The sequence below is a fragment of the Hippopotamus amphibius genome, chromosome 5 (genome assembly GCF_030028045.1).
Source record: "Hippopotamus amphibius kiboko isolate mHipAmp2 chromosome 5, mHipAmp2.hap2, whole genome shotgun sequence".
In the NCBI taxonomy this organism is placed as follows: Eukaryota; Metazoa; Chordata; class Mammalia; order Artiodactyla; family Hippopotamidae; genus Hippopotamus; species Hippopotamus amphibius.
Window position 1 is genome coordinate 57,908,542 of NC_080190.1, and position 17,262 is coordinate 57,925,803.

At 54.1% G+C, this 17,262-nt stretch overlaps 1 protein-coding gene across 2 annotated transcripts in view; it reads left to right on the top strand.

Moving 5' to 3' along the window:
- ZCCHC24 (zinc finger CCHC-type containing 24) overlaps positions 1-17,262 on the top strand; it is a 75,358-nt gene that overhangs the window by 42,321 nt on the left and 15,775 nt on the right. Inside the window, exons 3-4 of one of the 2 annotated variants that reach the window (XM_057735997.1) lie at positions 7,922-8,086; positions 16,542-16,904. In XM_057735997.1, the coding sequence (XP_057591980.1) occupies positions 7,922-8,086; positions 16,542-16,655 (279 nt within the window). In that variant the 3' untranslated portion in view covers positions 16,656-16,904. Of the gene's footprint in view, positions 1-7,921; positions 8,087-16,541; positions 16,905-17,262 lie in introns of those variants that run through there. The other variant, XM_057735998.1, reaches the window with a different exon arrangement.

The window sequence follows — 17,262 nt, forward strand, 5'->3', positions numbered from 1 at the left end:
AGGGGGCGCCTGTGGGCCTGAGGAAGGGGGGCTCAAGAGAGGAGGCTCTGGGAGAGGGGCACGGCCTCCTCCAGGGAGGGGCCCCGGACCTTAGGAAGGGTCCCCAGGACCCTCTTGGGCTTTCCAGGAAGGGCCAGCAAGGCTGCACAAAGAGTCCTGGGCCCTTCATCCTCTGTGTCTTCGTGTATAGAAAGGGCATCTCAAACCCAGGGCTCTTTCCCTCTTGACTCCAGGCCAGGACCACCTCACCGCCTGGCCACAGGAGAGCATGCAGACAGGGTGGGACAGAGAGCCGGCAAGGAGCCCATCTGTCCCCTATTTCCTCCCTGCTCCTTCTGGCTCGGCCACTGCCTCTCAGCTGGATGCACTGTGGGGCCAGCCCAGTGCCCCCTGGCAGAGAGGGGGAGCGTGAGTGGGGCCTGCCAGGCTGTCCTGTGGGCCTCAGGGAGGAAAGTGAGCCTGCCCAGCGGTCAGTGCCACCCTCACTCTAGAGATGGACAAACTGATGCCCGGAGAGGGGAAGGGATGCCCGCAGGGCCACCCGGCCTGCCAGGGCCCATGACAGTAGCAACGCTTTCCTGTTTCTCACCGTCCTAGCTGGGTGGGTCCTGGCACGTCGCAGGGCAGTTGAGAGACTGGGCTTGAGTCGGCAGCCTGGGTTCAAGTCCAGACTCCACCACCTGCTAGCCATATAGCCTTGGATGAGTTCTTTAACCTCTTCACGCCTGGGTGTCCTCATCTGAAACCTGGGACTTAGCCTGTTTGACTCATAAGGTGGTTGTACAAAGGGGGCCTGGCTCTGATGAGACACCCAATGAGTATGGCTATTCTTCTGTCCCAGAGCTTGTCCGGGCACAGGCTCCTGTCCCAGGCAGGCAGAGGTGGTGTGGCCAGGGCTGGGGGTGAGGCCTGCAGCTGGGGCCCACAGCCAAAGCCATGATCTGGAAAGCGGAGGCTGTGCTTCCTGGGGCAGAAGCCAGCAGGGATCATGATGTGCAGGGCACGGCCTCAGGTCCTCAGCACCCCACCTCACTGCCCCCTCCTGGGCGGGGGTCCCTGGGACGCTCTCCTTCAAGCGACCAAAGGTGACAATGTCATCTCCCTGCAAAAAAGACTCAGTCTAAAAGGGGCCAAGGGGGAAAGAAACTTCACTCCGAAGCCTGATTCACTCCTGGTGGGACTTCAGGAAGCAGGGGCAGGGAAACTGACAGACAGAGTGACCAGCCATACTCTTACATCATGTGACAGATGTGGCTACTTCCAGCTGTCCTCAAAATTGAGGGAGAAAATGGGATCCAGGAGGTGGAAAGTCACTCCGTGGCTTGGGGCAGGGCAGTTCTATGGACACGAACACGGTCCAACAGAACCAGCAGCCAGACCATTGCCCTGCACCCAGTCCCCAGCAGGCAAGTATGGACAGAGCTGCCATCTCTGTCTGGTTCCCACCACCTTGCAAAAGCACAGGGCGCCCCCTTGTGGGCATGAGGGGCCTGCAGGCCAGGGAGTTGGCTGGTGGACGGTCATCATTTTCTCCATCAAAGTCATACCTACACATTCAAGACAATTCATTAATTAGAGCAGGGCATTCTGTCTCCTGCAGGCAACCTCTGAACACTTCTGACTGATTTCCTGACAGCCCTTTCTTGCACATTTTTCCTTTTTACAGTTTTACTCTGGGAGCGGTCTATATTTGATCACTTATCCTGCTTTCTTTTTAAAATGTTTTCCCAAATCCTTTTTAAAAATCCTCATAAATATCTTAATGGCTTTGTTGTCATTTGCCCAGTGGGTGTAACATCATTTAGGCAACCAGGGCATTAGGTTTTTCCAGCTTGTCGCTGTCATAAACAATGTTGTAAAGGACATCTTTGAACATCCTTGTGGTCTACACCTCGGATCTTTTATTTCCTTAGGATGGTCGCCCAGATTTAGATTTGCTGGGGGGGAAGGAATGGACATCTTAAAGTTTGAAACCTTATCACCAGTTGCACTATAGAAATGCAGTGGGAAATGTAACTGCTCAGCCTCCACCCCCAGCAGTGTCTGAGAGTGTTCCCTTTCCACTCCTGCCTGGTTAGCCTTCACCAGCAACAAAAACTGGGAGGACTACAGAGTTGAAAGTGACCTCAGAGTTACCTGGTCCAATTGTCTGACCAGGGCAAAAGTCCCCTTGGCAGTGGCCCTTTAGTTGCTCACCTAGTTTCTATTTGCATACCCCTAGCAACAGGGAGCTCACTACCCATTGGCAAACCACAAAAAATCTCACGAGCCGTTGGGAAGAAAACACTGAGCCATTCTGAAGAAGTGCCCAGGTAGGGTTAGCATCATCTGCATCTCTCTCCAAGCTGCTGGCTTGCCTGGATGACTCCTCCCACTCCCCGCCCAGCTTTGCCCTGGCTGCTCCATGGCACAAGTCCTCCTTCCCACCCGCATGCCAGCCACCATCGCTCACTTCCCAGACTGCCCTCCACGGTGATTCTAGCCTGGTCTGGAGGTCAGAGGACCTAATCCCTCGTCTCCGCTCAGTCCTTGATTTGTTATGTGTCCTTAAGCAAGTTCCCTGACCTCTTTGGTCCCCAGAGGGCCTGTCTGTGCTAAGAGGGCTGGTTTCTGAGCCCCACTGAGCTTTGCCTGGGCTCCTGGCAGATGTGATTTCCCAGAGGGGTACATGGCAGGGGCCCGGGTCAGGAGAGCCTGGTCAGGCCTGGCCTGCTTCCCAGCCGGGGTGGGTGGCGGCCCTTGCAGAACCGTTGGCAGTCACTGTCTGCTTCATGATGACGTTTATAAGAAGAGGCCTTGCCTTTCTGGGAGGAGAGGCAGAGGGAAAGTGTGGGGGGTAGAGAAGCCTTTTTTCTGTCAAAAATTCCTACTCCCTTTGGCCCTGCCCTTATCTGTAAGCATAACAGTGATGGAACTGAGCCCTTCCAGGAAGCGGCTGCTCACTGCCCAGAGCTGCCTGCTGGCCTGCCTTCCCTCCATCCACTGCCTCTCTGCCCTGCCCCACAGGCATCTCTCCCCTCTGACCGGCAGGAGGGCAAAGCCGCTGGGCCAGGCTGAGCGGGAGGCCCTAGGGCCTGGGGGATTTCTCCTCCTGACCACAGGCCTCAGCTTCATGGTGTGGACACACTTGGGGGGTGACAGACAGAAAGGGTGTAGCCCTGCAGAAAAACCTGCGGGACCTGGCCTCCTGCCCCTCACATACTGGAAACTCTCTGGCAACTCCTTCCCCTTCCCTGTGCCTCAGTTTCACCATCTATTAAGTGGGTTGATGATAGTCCCTGCCCCACAGGGTTATGGGAAAAGCTAAATGGGGGCCTTAAAAGCCATGGAGCCGTGAACACAAAGCCTGGCACGCAGGTGGTTCTTCCTCAAAGTCTGTTCTCTTCACTCTTCCCTTTGTCCTCTGCCAGCAATATCCACAGAGTTTCCATAGCTTTCCTCTACCTTTTTTGGCTCCCGCTAAGGATTCCAGAAGGTGAAGACACCTGATGCTGTTCTTCTTTTGCTTGTTCCCCCATCCCCACAACCCAGGGATGGTGAGCCCACGCTCTACCCAGGCCTCCCTCCCATCTTTGGGAATTTCCTCTCACAGTTTATGCCCATTGGTCTCAGCGCCAGCCTCTGCATCACCTGAAACACATCTGCTCCCTCCCCCTCCCTACCTAAGCCCCAGAAGCGAAAGCTACTGAAATCACGAATGGTTACCGAGCACTCGTGATGTCCAGCCACCGAGCTAAGACCTTCTTCTGCATGAATACATCAAATCCCTCCAACAGCCCTGGGAAAGCTGGCCCGTTATCATCATCCTGGGTTCTTGGATGTGGAAACTGAGGCACAGAGAGGTTGCTTAGCTTGCTGAAGGCTCCCCAGGTAGTCTCATGCAGAGGCAGAATGCCGTCACTGGCATCTGGCCCTGAAGTCCAAGATCTGAGCCCATCTTGTGTGGTGGTGCATCAGAGCTGGGCCCTCTCAGTGCCTGGCCTGACAGCACTGTGGAAATGGTGTGCTGAAAATGTTTGGTCCTGCAGGAGGCTGGGGCCCCTGTCCCTGGGCCCTGCCAGCAGCTCACAGCTAATGGCCGGTTTTCTAATTGCACGGTGTGATGGTGCTTCCCAACTCACCCCCTTGCTCTTCTCCCATCTTGCTGCTTCTCCCTTTGGTGCACACGCTGTATCTTCTTTATTTGTGCCGCTTTCCTTCCTGTTCATTGCTGAGACTTTTTGGGAACTGAGTTGTCAATCCTGCCCCAGTCCTCACCCTTCGAAGCTGAGTGCCGCTGGGATGCCTCAACCCCTCCCTCTGATGCTCTGACCCCTGCCCTCGGGCCCAGCTGTGTGAGGCCAGGTGCCAGGTCCCATCAGTCTCTGAACCGAGAGGTCTGCAGAACCAGATCCCAAAGTGGGTCTGGCTGGGGATGGCCCCCACACTTCCCACTTCAATCAAGGAGTCTTGAATCCTACCACTGGTGAGACACCCCATACCTATGCTTTGTTCCCCTTTAAAAGTAGGTGCCTTTAAGAACAGGGACCAAGAGATTGAGTTCATCAAGTACTTTATTTCAGGATTACTGCAAAATGGAGGCTAAGTTGTGGGTACCAGGCGTCAGGTAGAAAAGGTGCCAGCAAAAGCAGTTGGAGAGCTCACTGCACACCCCCTATCTTGAGACCAGCACAACTCAAAGTGCCTTCAGAGTCATGACATGGCCTCTCTACTGCAAATTGACTGGACCCCGGGCCCTGACTGCACGCCGAGTGCTCCCTTTGCCATAACTAGGCTCTCCCATGGACCCGACCGGTGCTGAGAGCCAGCCCTGCCTCGCAGCTCAGACGGAGTCTTCTGCCCAGGATATCATGGCTGCCAGGATGGCCAATAAGTATCCAAAAGACATCAGGCAGTGGGCCCAAAAGACCAGGGCAGTGTTGTTGTCATTTTCTAAGTTTAGATTTACACATTCAGCATGTATGTCCCTTTTTAGGGTTTTGCCTGTAATTCTAGTAGGCTGTCACCAAGTGGTGGAATGGTGCCTGGGCAAAAAAGACATGATTATTGAAGGAAGAAATTATTATTTTATATGCTGTATTGTTCTATATTAGTTAATAATAATAACTAATACTCCTATTTTATTTGCCAGGCATTGTTCTAAGTGTTTTGCCTCACTTAATCCTCCTAACAGTCTTTTGTGGTAGTTCCTATCATTAATCTTGTGAAGTATTGGGTTAGCCAAAAAGTTCGTTTGAGTTTTTCTATAAGGTGTTATAGAAAAACCCAAAAAGTTTTAGAAGGAACTTTTTGGCCAACCCAATAACGTGCCCAGGATCACAGAGCTAGGATTTGGATCCAGAGTCTGTGTTCTTAACCTTTATGCACTATTTTGGAAATGGGCAAATACCCAGGGAAACATTACTATGGAAACAAGACCATCTCATAGCCCAGTACTTCTTTTTTTTTTTAATCTTTTTTAAAAAAATTTATTTATGTGTCTATTTATTTATTGGCTGCATTGCTGTGCTCAGGCTGTCTTTAGTTGTGGCAAGTAGGGGCTACTCTTCGTTGAGGTGTGTGGGCTTCTCTTGCGGTGGCTTCTCCTGTGGAGCGTGGGCTTTCGGCATGCAGACTTCAGTAGTTGTGGCACATGGGCTCAGTAGTTGTGGCACATAGGCTTACTTGCTCCACAGCACGTGGGATCTTCCCAGATCAGGGCTCGAACCCGTGTCCCCTGCATTGGAATCTGCAGGCAGATTCTTAACCACTGTGCCACCAGGGGGAGTCCCATAGCCCAGTACTTAACTTAATGACATATGAATTCTCTGGGGCTCCTGTTAAAATGCAGATTCTGATTCAGTGGATTTAAGATGGGGCGTGAGATCCTGCGTTTCTAACAAGCGCCCAGGCAATGCTGTGGATGCCAGTCTAGGGACGACACTTTGGTAGTCCCAGTGTATGGCCTGCATTTAAGCCGGCCTCAAACTCCAAGCCTGTGAGTGCTAAGTAGGTGACACAAATGCACGCGCAGTTTGTCAGAACAGAGATGACATGGAAGATGCACTGCAGTGGGTGTGATGGGGGCGGCCGCTCCTTTACCTCAACTCACAGTCGCCAGCAAGAATTCTGGACCAACGTGGTCATATTTCTATGTGAAATCTCACATTTTCAAATAATGAGGCAACAAATTCAACTTTATAAAACACTAGGCAGCTTGTACATGAATGTTCATAGCAGCATTATTCAATAATAGCCAGAAATTAGAGACAACCCAGTGTCTCTCCTCTGATGAATGAATAAATAAAATAGGGCGTGAGCATACAATGGGATATCATTTGGCACCTAAAAGGAATGAAGTACCGATGCGTGCTGCAATGTGGATGAACCTTAAAAACGTGACACTGAGTGAAAGAAGCCAGACACAAGAGGGCAATTATTGTAAGATCCACTTACATGGAATGTCTAGCATAGGGAAATCTATATAGAGAAAAAGTAAATTAGTGGTTGCCTGGGATGAGGAAGTGGGGGTTGCATGGTAAGTGGCTATTAATGAATACAGAGTTTCTTTGGGGGAGTAACAAAAAAATGTTCTAAAATTAGACTGTAGTGGTGGTTGTATAACTCTGTGAATATGCTAAAACCTATTGAATTGTGCACCTTAAATGGGTGAAACGTTGGGTATGTGAATCATATCTCAATAAAACGGCTTTAAAAAAAAAAACATAGCAGAGAGCTAGTTTCTTTAATATATAAAGTGCAGTTACAGATCAACAAGAAAAATACCAAACCCCAGCAGAAAAAAAAATCACAAAGGATATGAACTAACAGTTCACAAAGGAAACACAGTGGTTCTTAAATGCAAAAATTCTCTCTTGCTTATAATACATGTCGTACATAAGTCAAAGCTACTCTGAGAAGATTTTCTACCTCGTAGATTGGCAATGATGAAAACTCTGTTGGGGGAGGAGATGGGACATTAAGTTGGTACACCTGCAGCTGGAGGGGTAGAGGCAGGTAGTGGCAATCGTCATCTTTAAAAATGAAAAGTGTACATACCCATCGACCCAGTAGTTTCACTTCTAGGAATTTATTCCACAAGTGTACTCTCACATGTGCAAAATTATATATACACACACACACACATATATGCAAAGTTATTCATTGTAGCATTGCTTGCAGTAGAAGAGTGGAAACAATCTAGATGATGGGAAAGCACTAAGAAACTTGCATAGACTTGAATGCTGTGCAACCCTTAAACACAATACGGCAGCTCTGTTTGTACTGATCTGGGGGAAGATATATACATGTCTGAGATATATTAAGTGAAAAAGGGAAGATGTAGAACCGTGTATAATCTGCCCCCATACGAGTGAGGGAAAAGAAAGGATGCATGCACAAATGTATATGTTGTGTACATTTGTAAACGGAGAGCCCGTCTTTGGGGTGGTCTAAAGGAAACTGAGATAGCCTCCAGGTAGGGGAGCAGGTGGCTGGGAGCAGGGGTGAGGGGAGACACATTTTCGCTGCATACAGTGATGTATTCTGCCTGCGTTGCCTCTTCAGTAACCATGTAAACCACCCCACTGTGGGCCGGAGAGCACCTGTGTGCAGGCCATGGGCCCACCAGCTGCCCCTGCATGACAGCAGAGTTAAGGGAGTAATTGCTAAAGCCACCATCGAGCACTTTGCTCCCTAAACCTTAAAGATGTGCACCACTCTCCGCCTCCTCTGGGCTCTGTCCCCATGTGAGTCTCCCAGCCTCGGGAGTCCCGTGTGTGCTCTGGGGGTGACTATGGTGTTCTCTAGATTGGGGGCAAAAGGTGTCCAGCACATGGGGACACAGGGCATGAAGGCTGAAGGGGGAGACTGTGGAGACCCCGCGGAGCATCATTTTGGCCTGGCGGACCCTGATCCCTTGTGTTTGCTTCCTGTCCTCTAGGCACGCCCCAAAGGTGAGGGTCTGACCCCGTACCAGGGCAAAAAGCGCTGCTTTGGCGAGTACAAGTGTCCCAAGTGCAAGAGAAAATGGATGAGTGGGAACTCCTGGGCCAACATGGGGCAGGAGTGCATCAAGTGCCACATCAACGTGTACCCGCACAAGCAGGTGAGCAGGGCGGGGCAGGGCGAGCGGGGAGCTGGTGCAGCGGGGGCAGGGCAGGAGGAGCGGGGGGGGGGGCGGGGGAGCAGGGGGCATATTCAAGGGCCAGGGGAGGGGGACCTTTTCCCTTACTGAGCCTCAGTTTGCTCCTTCATGTGATGCAAATGGGACCAGATCTATCCAAGTGAGCCCTTTCTTTCCTTATCTCATGGGAAATGGGGGGTGGGGAGAGGTCCTGTTTCTCCAAGAAGGGAAGGAAGATAAAGGGGCAACTGTACCAAGACCCTGGGACCACAGACTCCAGTGAATTTTGAAAGTAACGAACTGGAGGTGTGACTGTGACACAAAGAGGGATGCGAGGGCAGCAGGATGCTGCAGTAAAGTGCATTTTGTTGGTTCTTCCCCCAGTTGGCAGCTACTGGGTGCCAGGTACGGTGCAACGGGGCTGGTGGCCAAGGGCCTGCCTGCCCTGCTGGGAGGGGGTTGAGGCGGCTCATCTCAGGGAGGACCCACTGCAGGCTGCAGTGAGGAGGCGGCATTTACTCTGGGACCTGAAGGTGGAAAGGAAGCTAGACCTGTCACAAGACAGAGGATGGCCATCCTAGGGAGAGGGTACAGCAGGTGCAAATGCCCTGAGGGTGTTGGACTTGGGATGCTCAAGGCAGAAAGCTCAGTGAAGGAACAGGACAGTGGGCTGGGAGGAATGGGGGAGCTAAATTGGGCAGCCACCAGAGGAATTTTGGAGGCCCCACAAGAAAACGCCAAGCAACAGGGCTTTCAGCTTCACTTTGAGATGATTACTTTGGTTGTGTGTAGAGACTGGTCTAGAGGAGCTGGGAGACTGGGGAAGCCAGTAGGAAAGCCATGGCCATAGTCCCAGGCAAGTTGAAGGAGGTGAGCTAAGGTGGTGGATCTGGGCCTGGGTCCGACACAGAGCATCACGGGATTGGATGTGGAAGGTGGTGGTGGAGAGGAGGCAGAAATCCAGGAGAACAATCACACTCTGGCTTGAGCTCCTGAGTGGATGGAGCTGGTTTTTACTGAGGTGGGCAGCCTGGACTGGGGGCAGTTGGGGTGGGACATAAGAGTTCTAGATAAAGGCAAGAGATCTCTGATACATGTTACATTTGAGATGTTCCTGAAAATCCAGGTCAAGATGTCAAGAGGGCAGTTGGGTTTGTTATTCTGAAGCTCATATGAGAGCTCAAGGTGGTTCACCCATAGTTGGGTACCACTAGCCTAAAGGTATTTAGGGAATGATGAGATTTCCTGCAGAATGTGGACAAAGTAGAGAAGGGATTCCCCAGACCACGTGTTGTGGAATCCCAACATTTGGAGGTCAGATGGAGGAGAAGCATCCAGCAAGGAGGAGGGCCAGGGAGCGTGGAATCCCCAAGGTGGGAGGGTGGTACCTGGTGTTCCAGGGCACAGGTGGTGGCTGGTGCTGAAATGTCAGGTATAATGACCATGGAGAAGGGCCCTTGAGGTTTGGTAATAAGGAGGTGGTCTCGAAACTTTGGGGGGCATCATTTTTTTATTTATTTACTTTATTTATTGGCTGTGTTGGGTCTTTGTCGCTGCACACAGGCTTTCTCTAGTTGCAGCGAGCAGGGGCTACTCTTCATTGTGGTGCATGGGCTCCTCATTGTGGTGGCTTCTCTTGTTGTGGAGCACAGGCTCTGGGTGTGCGTGGGCTTCAGTAGTTGCGGCACACAGGCTCAATAGTTGTGACTCATGGGCTCTAGAGCGCAGGCTCAGTAGTTGTGGCGCATGGGCTTAGTTGCTCCACGGCATGTAAGAGCTTCCTGGACCAGGGATCGAACTTGTATCCCCTGCATTGGCAGGCGGATTCTTAACCACTGCGCCACCTAGGTGGGGAGCATCACTTTTTCCTGGGGGACTTTTTAAGCTGCAGCCGAGCTTTGAGAACCACTGAAGCCAATGCCGTGCAGGTCGGACATGAGGCAGAGGGGAGATGTTGATTCACAGCGGATCTGTTGGCCAGGGTGGCGGAGGCTCCCTGAGCCAGGCCACAGAGGAAATACCTTCAGTGTCCACTTTTTCAAAGGGCATCGATTGTGGAGGGAAGCAGAGAAATGGGACAGTAGCTGGAATAGGGATGCGGCATTGGGATGGGTGTTATGAAGATGGGAGAGCCTGCAGCGTGTTAAAGGCAAATGAGAAAGAGCCAGAAGAAAGTGAAAGGTTGACGATAGGGGACAAGGAGGTGATGCCTTGTCATCGGCCCGGGGTTAGGGAGGGAGGAGATGACTGGAAAGGATCATGGGTTTGATGGGGCAGAGAAGAGGGACCTGACTTCCAGAGCTTCTGTTTTCTCAGTGAAGTGGGACATGAGGTTTTCAGCTAAAAGTCAGAGTGAGGAGGGGTGTGGTGGCCTTGGGGAACAATGAGGGAGGAAGCAGGCCTACCAGAGAAAAGTAGCGCAACTGGCCAGCAGCATCCCAGCCCAGGGGACCTTCGAGATGGTTACTATCACCAAAGCCATCAGCCTAGTTCTGCGACTTGCCCAGCAGTGTTCACTGCGCAGCTGCAGGCCAGAGACCGTGCACAGGGAATCGGGGCCAGAGATGGGCCGGGAGAGTGTTTCAGAGGGAAGACGTTCAAACAGTCGGGCATATTTGGAAAAGTGTGATGTTGGAATAGCATGGTCCTGGTGTGTTAGCTAGGCAGCCAGGAAGGGAAGCCAGAGGGGCCCTGATGGAGAGGTGCGGCCAGGACTGGGTAGAATGCAGGCGCCGAGAGCTGGACAGAGAGCAGGTTCCTGAAGACCACGTCCAGGGTGTGGCTGAGGGGGTGGTGGGAGGCAAGGTCACCACTGGCGAGGTAGTCGGGGTACCGAGGAGCAGGGGGTGGGGCCAAGTCTTCCCCACGTAAGCTGAGTCACCAAGAAGGATGGCAGGAGCAGCGGGCGCAGGAGGCGGCAGGGAAAGGGAGGCAGGAGGGTGGGGGAGGCTCCCCTGAGGCAGTGATGTCAGGCTGAGCTCCGATGGGGTGGTGGAGGGTCAGCAGACAGAGGGGGCTGGGGTAGGAGTGGCAGAGAAGGGAGGGTGCACCTCTGGTGAGGGAACAGCACGTGCAAAGTGAAGAGGACAGGGCCGGGCAGAGCATTGGAGGAGCTGAGCGGTGAAGCAGAGGGCAGAGGGAGGGGCCGGGCTGCCTTGGCTGGCTCAGAGGCCAGGGCACAGAATTTGGTCTTTATCCTACTAGGAGCGTCTGGGAATTGTCCAAGAGGACTCTCGTGGTTGAAACATTCTGTGATTTCATGACCTGGTGCAGGCCTCCATTGCCTGTTTGCAGACTCCGCATACTCCCGCCCCCAAGGGTTTCCATGGTTCCCATCTCCCACACAGGCACATAGATGCGAAGCTGGCCACGCAGCCCAGCAGATGAGGGGCTCCTTAGTGGAGGGGACTGGTCGGTAGCCTAATGGCACCGAGGGGGACACCGAGGCCCTGGAGCCCCAAGACAGGCTTGATGATTCAGTGGCTGGGCACCGGGCATGCGACATGCACATAGTGTTTTTAGGAGCACGTCGGGGATGGGGCTGAAGGTGGGCAGTGTAAAGGAGACTGGTTCCTGAAGTCTTCCTGGCAATTCCTGAGCAGGTCTGGGGCCCCAGTCCAAAAGCATCTCTGGACTGAACTCTGCTCTCCCAGGGCCCTTGTGCATGGCTGTGCCATCAGAGGGTTTCCTTCTTTTCCTCATTGGACCCACTTCATTGAGGGCTGCTTGCCGGGTCTGTGCAGGCTCTAAAGGAAGATGAAGGTCAGGGGGCTGCCAGGCCTTCCAGGAGCTTCCTCTCCAACCAAGGGATAGGATTCCATCAGACAGGCTTAGCAACTGGTGTTCAGAGAACTCCTGGCCTGGGTCGCAGGTATGGTCACCATCTGGGTCCCCTTTGCTGAGCCCCTGCACACCCTTCATGAGTGCTCAGCCCTCGGACCAGGTGTCCTGTTCATCCCACTTCACTGAGAGGAAATGTGCCGTCCTGAGAAGCCGTGTAGCTTTTCCAGGGCCCCTGTGTGGAAGTGGTGCCTTGGGGTTGAACTTGCACCTGTGTTTGGAGCCCAGCCCTGACACCAGGCCAGCCTCCGTTTGTGTCCCAGCTCAGCCCCCCTGAACTGGAGGGGCTGGAGCAAAGCGTTGGGCTGGGGTCCCAGTGCAGAAGGGAAGAGGCGGGACTGCGGGTAGGTCTCAGCCACCGGGCCGAAATTGAGAAAGTTCTGGCAGCCGTGTGCGGTGGCCAGGTGCTCCTCTGCATGTTTTATACCTTCATCCTCTCAGCCACCCCAGGAGGTCAGCTCTATTGTTTCCCCATTTTACAGAGGAGGAAACTGAGGCAAAGGTCATAAGTAACTCACCGAAGGTCAGTAGAGAAACGGGAACTCATGAAGAGGGATCAAATTTGGGGCTGGAGGAGAACGCGGAGCCTGGAGGGGGCAGGCGAGTGGCCTGGGGGAAGCTGGGGGAACTGCGCGGGCAGGTTAGGGTGGCCGGCTAGGGAGGGGAATCCGGAGTGGGCCAGTTCCTGCAAGGGCTCAGACGTGCGGTGCTTGGGGCTGTTCTAAGGGTCCGGGAGGCTCAGTCCTTATGACCCTCACCTCTCTGTGACCTAAGCAGGCAGGCAGGGCTCGGCCCATGCACCCAAGGCCACTGGGACTCCGCTCCCCGCTGTGGCTCCAGCCTCCTCGCCCTCACCCCTGTGGTGCCCTGGCACTCCTTCCATGATGCCGAGGCCTGCACCACCATCCCCCAGGCTGGCAGTGGCCTCACCTGCTTCACTGTCTCCATCCTGCGAAGCTCAGTCGAAGCATAGCCTCCCTGACCGTCACCTCCCCGTCTCCACGCTCGGGATCAGAGCCTCCTGGGCCCAATGAGGAAGAATCTTCCAAGAGCATGTGGCTCTGCTCTTCCCTCTCCTAGTCATTCAGCCCTTGTTTGTTGAGCACCTACTGTGTGCAGCCGGGAGACTGAGGCCCAGAGAGGAGATGGGACTTGAGCAAGGTCACTCAGCCAGCCGAGAGTGGGGGCTGGGGGCCGAGATTGGGCTCTCCCCCTGCCTCACACCCCGCCCCTCATCTGCTGTCGTAGGGCTCTTCTCCCTCAGGGAAGTGGCAAGCCAGGTGGAGGGCAGAGAGGGTGGTGGCCCTGCCAGGCTCCCCAGCGGTCAGGAGCCTTTGAAGAGCTGAGAGGAGGGGTTCAGAGCATCTGTCCCCCCAAACTCCCCCCGCCCCCCACGGTGGAGAGGGGCTGCTTTCCTTCTCCTGCCCCCTGAGCTCTGACCTGTGTGGCATCCATCCCCTTAGAACCCTCCACTTCCCCTCTCCTCCCTCCCCTACCACATCTGTTTCCCGTCAGGCTCCAGCTGCGGCTCCCCCCTGCTGGCCCTGCCCCCAAGGACAAGAAAATACTAATGGGCTTTGCCTCACTGCAGGGGGTGGGCATGGCCCTGCGGTGATCAATCCCAGCTGCTGACTGTTTTCCCTCCTCAGAGGGGAGTCGCCTTGACAGCTTCCCCAGCTCCTCCACCCAGCGCCTGGGCAGGGCTGAGCCAGGACCCGTGGAGGGAAGGAGCACTGACAGGGTCAAGGCCAAAGAGTAGCGATGGCCAGGATGTTGCAAGTGCGTTTCCACAGGGACTCAGCTGACTTCCCTGTTCCCAGCCTGCCCCCTTTACATAATAATAATAGCAATGATACATGATATTCACACTGATAGACACTGCTCTTTATGTACTAGGCAACTTTGTACTGATTATGTACTAATAACTTTGCATATATTAACTTATTTACTCTTCACAACAAACCCATCAACTAGGTACCCTTATTAGCCTATTATATAGAGGAGAAAAATTGAGGCACAGAGAGGTTAAGTGACTTGCAAGAGGTCACACAGCAATTACGAAGTCTTGCAGAGCTCTTTATGGTTAGAAAGTACCTTAAGACAATCATCTCATTTACTTCTCTCCCTATCACACATACAGCAAATGTTATTAATGCCCCCACCCAGGTTACAGAAGGGCAAGTTAAGGTTCTAAAGGAGAAAGTTCTTGCCCAGCAGCCCTTGGCAGGTAGGTGAAGCTGCGGGCCTCTGGCAAGGCCTTTAATATCTTGGAGCCTCAGTTTCCTCATCTGTAATATATGAGGATGATAATATGCCCCTCACAGAAGGTTAGATGGTATAATTTATGCGGCCGTGCTTTGCAAGGCGTAAACCACAGGGAGCCAGGGTGGTGTCAGGCCTACTTGCTCTGGCCTCTCTGGCGCCACTTGGAAGACGGGCTCAAGGAGGGACCCAGGCCAGCATGAAGAGTCGGGGAGGGGAGCTAGACACCAGGCTGGGTTTGGTCTGGGGGAGGGGAGACTTCAGAACTGCCCACATTGGACCTGTGGTGGCCAGCAGAGAGTGTGTGTGGCCCCTGTGTGGCTGAAATCACTGGGATGGGTGTACAGGGACCCAGACATCAGCCCAAGATCTGGAAGCGCTTCTTACAGCGCAGGCAATGAGCTGAGCCCGTGAGCTCAGCCGCCAGGAAGCTCCCCAGCCCCAGGGCATGTAGGCCATGCCCTGGGATGCTGTAGGTGTGCATCAGGATGTCTGGAGAGCAGGAGATGTGACCTCTCCAGGTCTTTCAGCTTGGAATTGTGGCTTCAGCTTTCAGTGGCCCTCTACCAGCTGGTATCCCGCTCCTATTAGTAATAATAATAGACAGCATTAATACCTTTTATGTGCTATGCACTTTCTATTTGTGATCTTCCTTGAGTTATAACAACAATCTCATGGGAAAAGTGTTATCGACATCGCCTTTTACAGATGAAGAAGTGGAGGATCAGAGGGGTCAGGTGACTTGCCCAAGGTCACACAGCTCATAGGTAGTTTGAGCCCAGGTTTGACATGAAGCCAAACTCTTTCTCCTCTTCCCTGGCCAGGAAAGCCAGTCATCTGAAAGCTTCTTGAGATGAAGCCAAGGCTTCTGCCCTATTTCCATGTCTTCTCAGTGTGACTTTAGGCCTGGAAGCGCAGAGATGGGCTTTATGACCCAAGATCAGAACCCTGGCCACCCACAGTCCATACACTCACCTCTAGAGCCCTCTGACTCGTCCGTTCTCTGCTCTGAGAGTCAGCTTCAGGCCAGGCACTGCATAATTGGGCAGAGATGTTGATGTGCTACTTTTGGGCAGTTTGCAGCCTGCCCAGGGGGCAGCACTTGCGCTCAGCCTCCCTCCAGGACCATCCTGGGTCCTGGTCACTGGCACCACAGCAGCCTGCAGTCCCTAACCCCGTCCTCAGCATGTGGCTCCCACCTGGCCCTGATCAGCTTCCTTTGAGTCCCCCCGAGTCCGTGCAAGGGACCCTGCTACAGGTAGGAGTTCTGGGCTGGGGCTATGGCTACCAGCCAAGAAACTGTCTGCCTCGGGAGGTGTGCCTAATAGCCTCCGTACACTTTCCAGAGAAACAAGCTAGCTTTTGAGAGCCAGGATGTGGGGTCCAGAAAGAGCAGGGAAGTCCCCTGTGTAACAGAAATGTGCTTGTACGTGCCAAACGCCACTCAGTTTACAAGCATCTAGACATTTGACTCTGCCCTGTAAACAATGGCCCACTTTACAGATGTGGAAGCCAAGGCTCTCTGAAGCCATACCTTGAGTGAATAGCATCAGAGGTGTGGCAAGTCACCTCTCTTCTCTGGACCTCAGTTTCCCTGTTAAGAAACACCTAGCCTCTCCACTAACAGGCAGGCACTGTGCCGGGCCCTGGGATGTGCGATGAATCAGAGCACTGGCTGCTGACCTCACCGAGCTAAGGGCTCACTTACCCCAAGCCTGAAACACCGTGACCCCATCCAGGTTAAACTCCCCTTGAGCCTTGAGGCTGCAGGAGCAGGTGTGGAGTGACAAGTGGCCTGGGAAGAAGCAGTGAATGCTGGGAATCAGGATATATGGCCTGAGTCTCCCTGGCCTTGGTTTCTTCCTCTGGATAGTATCTGTGCCCTGCTGTGCTGCCTCTATCCCAGGCATTTGTGAGCTTCAGGTGGTGGCTGCTCAGAGAGTCCTGGGGGTGGGCGTGGAGTTGGGGGGGTAGGGGGCAAAGTGGCATCTAGACCCAGGGATCTGGGTACATGATGTCCTCCCCCAGCCCTGGCCCCAGCCCAAGGCCTCGGCCTGTGCCTCCCAGGACACAGGACATGTGTTGCCTGCAGCGGATGAGAAGCAGGAAGGGTCCTGGGCACTTTGGGAAACAACCTCGGATGACAGGCGCATGCGCTCTCTCTCTGGGCCCTCCCCATCTGTCTCCCTCCTGTCTGTCTGTCTGTCTGTCTGTCTGGAGCGCTCACTGGCTCTCTCTGCATCTGTCTCACTCTCCCTGCTTCTCTGGTATTTCTATCTTTCTTTCCACCCCCTCCTCCCCACCCTTGGGCCTGCTTCCTCCTTCCTCTCTGCAGAGACCCCTGGAGAAGCCCGATGGCCTGGACGTGTCCGACCAGAGCAAGGAGCACCCCCAGCACCTGTGCGAGAAGTGCAAGGTGCTGGGCTACTACTGCCGGCGCGTGCAATGACCCGGCCGCCCGCTGCGCCCCGCCACCCTCCTGCCAGCCAGAGAAGACGCCACCTCCTTGCGTGTCCCCTGTGTGCGCGTGGGGGTGTCCTTGTAGGCTCATAGGCCTGGGGGCGGGGTGGGGTTTTAGGTTCTTGGCTCATGTATGTTGACACGCAGTGTTAGACACAGCTGCCGCCCTCAGAAGATCGGGTCTCTGTGACTCTCTACAGGTGGGCCTGGGTTCGTGTGGAGGGGACAGGGCGAGCAGGACCCCACAGAGCCCTTGGTGTTCCCCACAGGCGCTCCTCTGAGACTCCCTTTGGGGTGAGCCGCCTTGTATTGGCCACGAGTGCACTAAATTTACTGTGAATCCCGGAGCCTGCAGGGGACTGTCTCCCCAAGACCGGCCAGGCAGCCTGCTCCCACCCAGAACCTTCCAGTGTGCCCTGTGTGAAAAGCCACTCTTGGAAAACCCTAATGTTCTGTCTACGTCAGCACTCACGGCACGCTGACACCTGTTTTAGCAGCTGCTGGGGAGCGGGCATCTCTGCCCACGGCCACGTTGAGCCCCAAACCTGACCGCCTCTGGTGTCACTGACATTGCACCTGGGTGCTGCACCCCACCC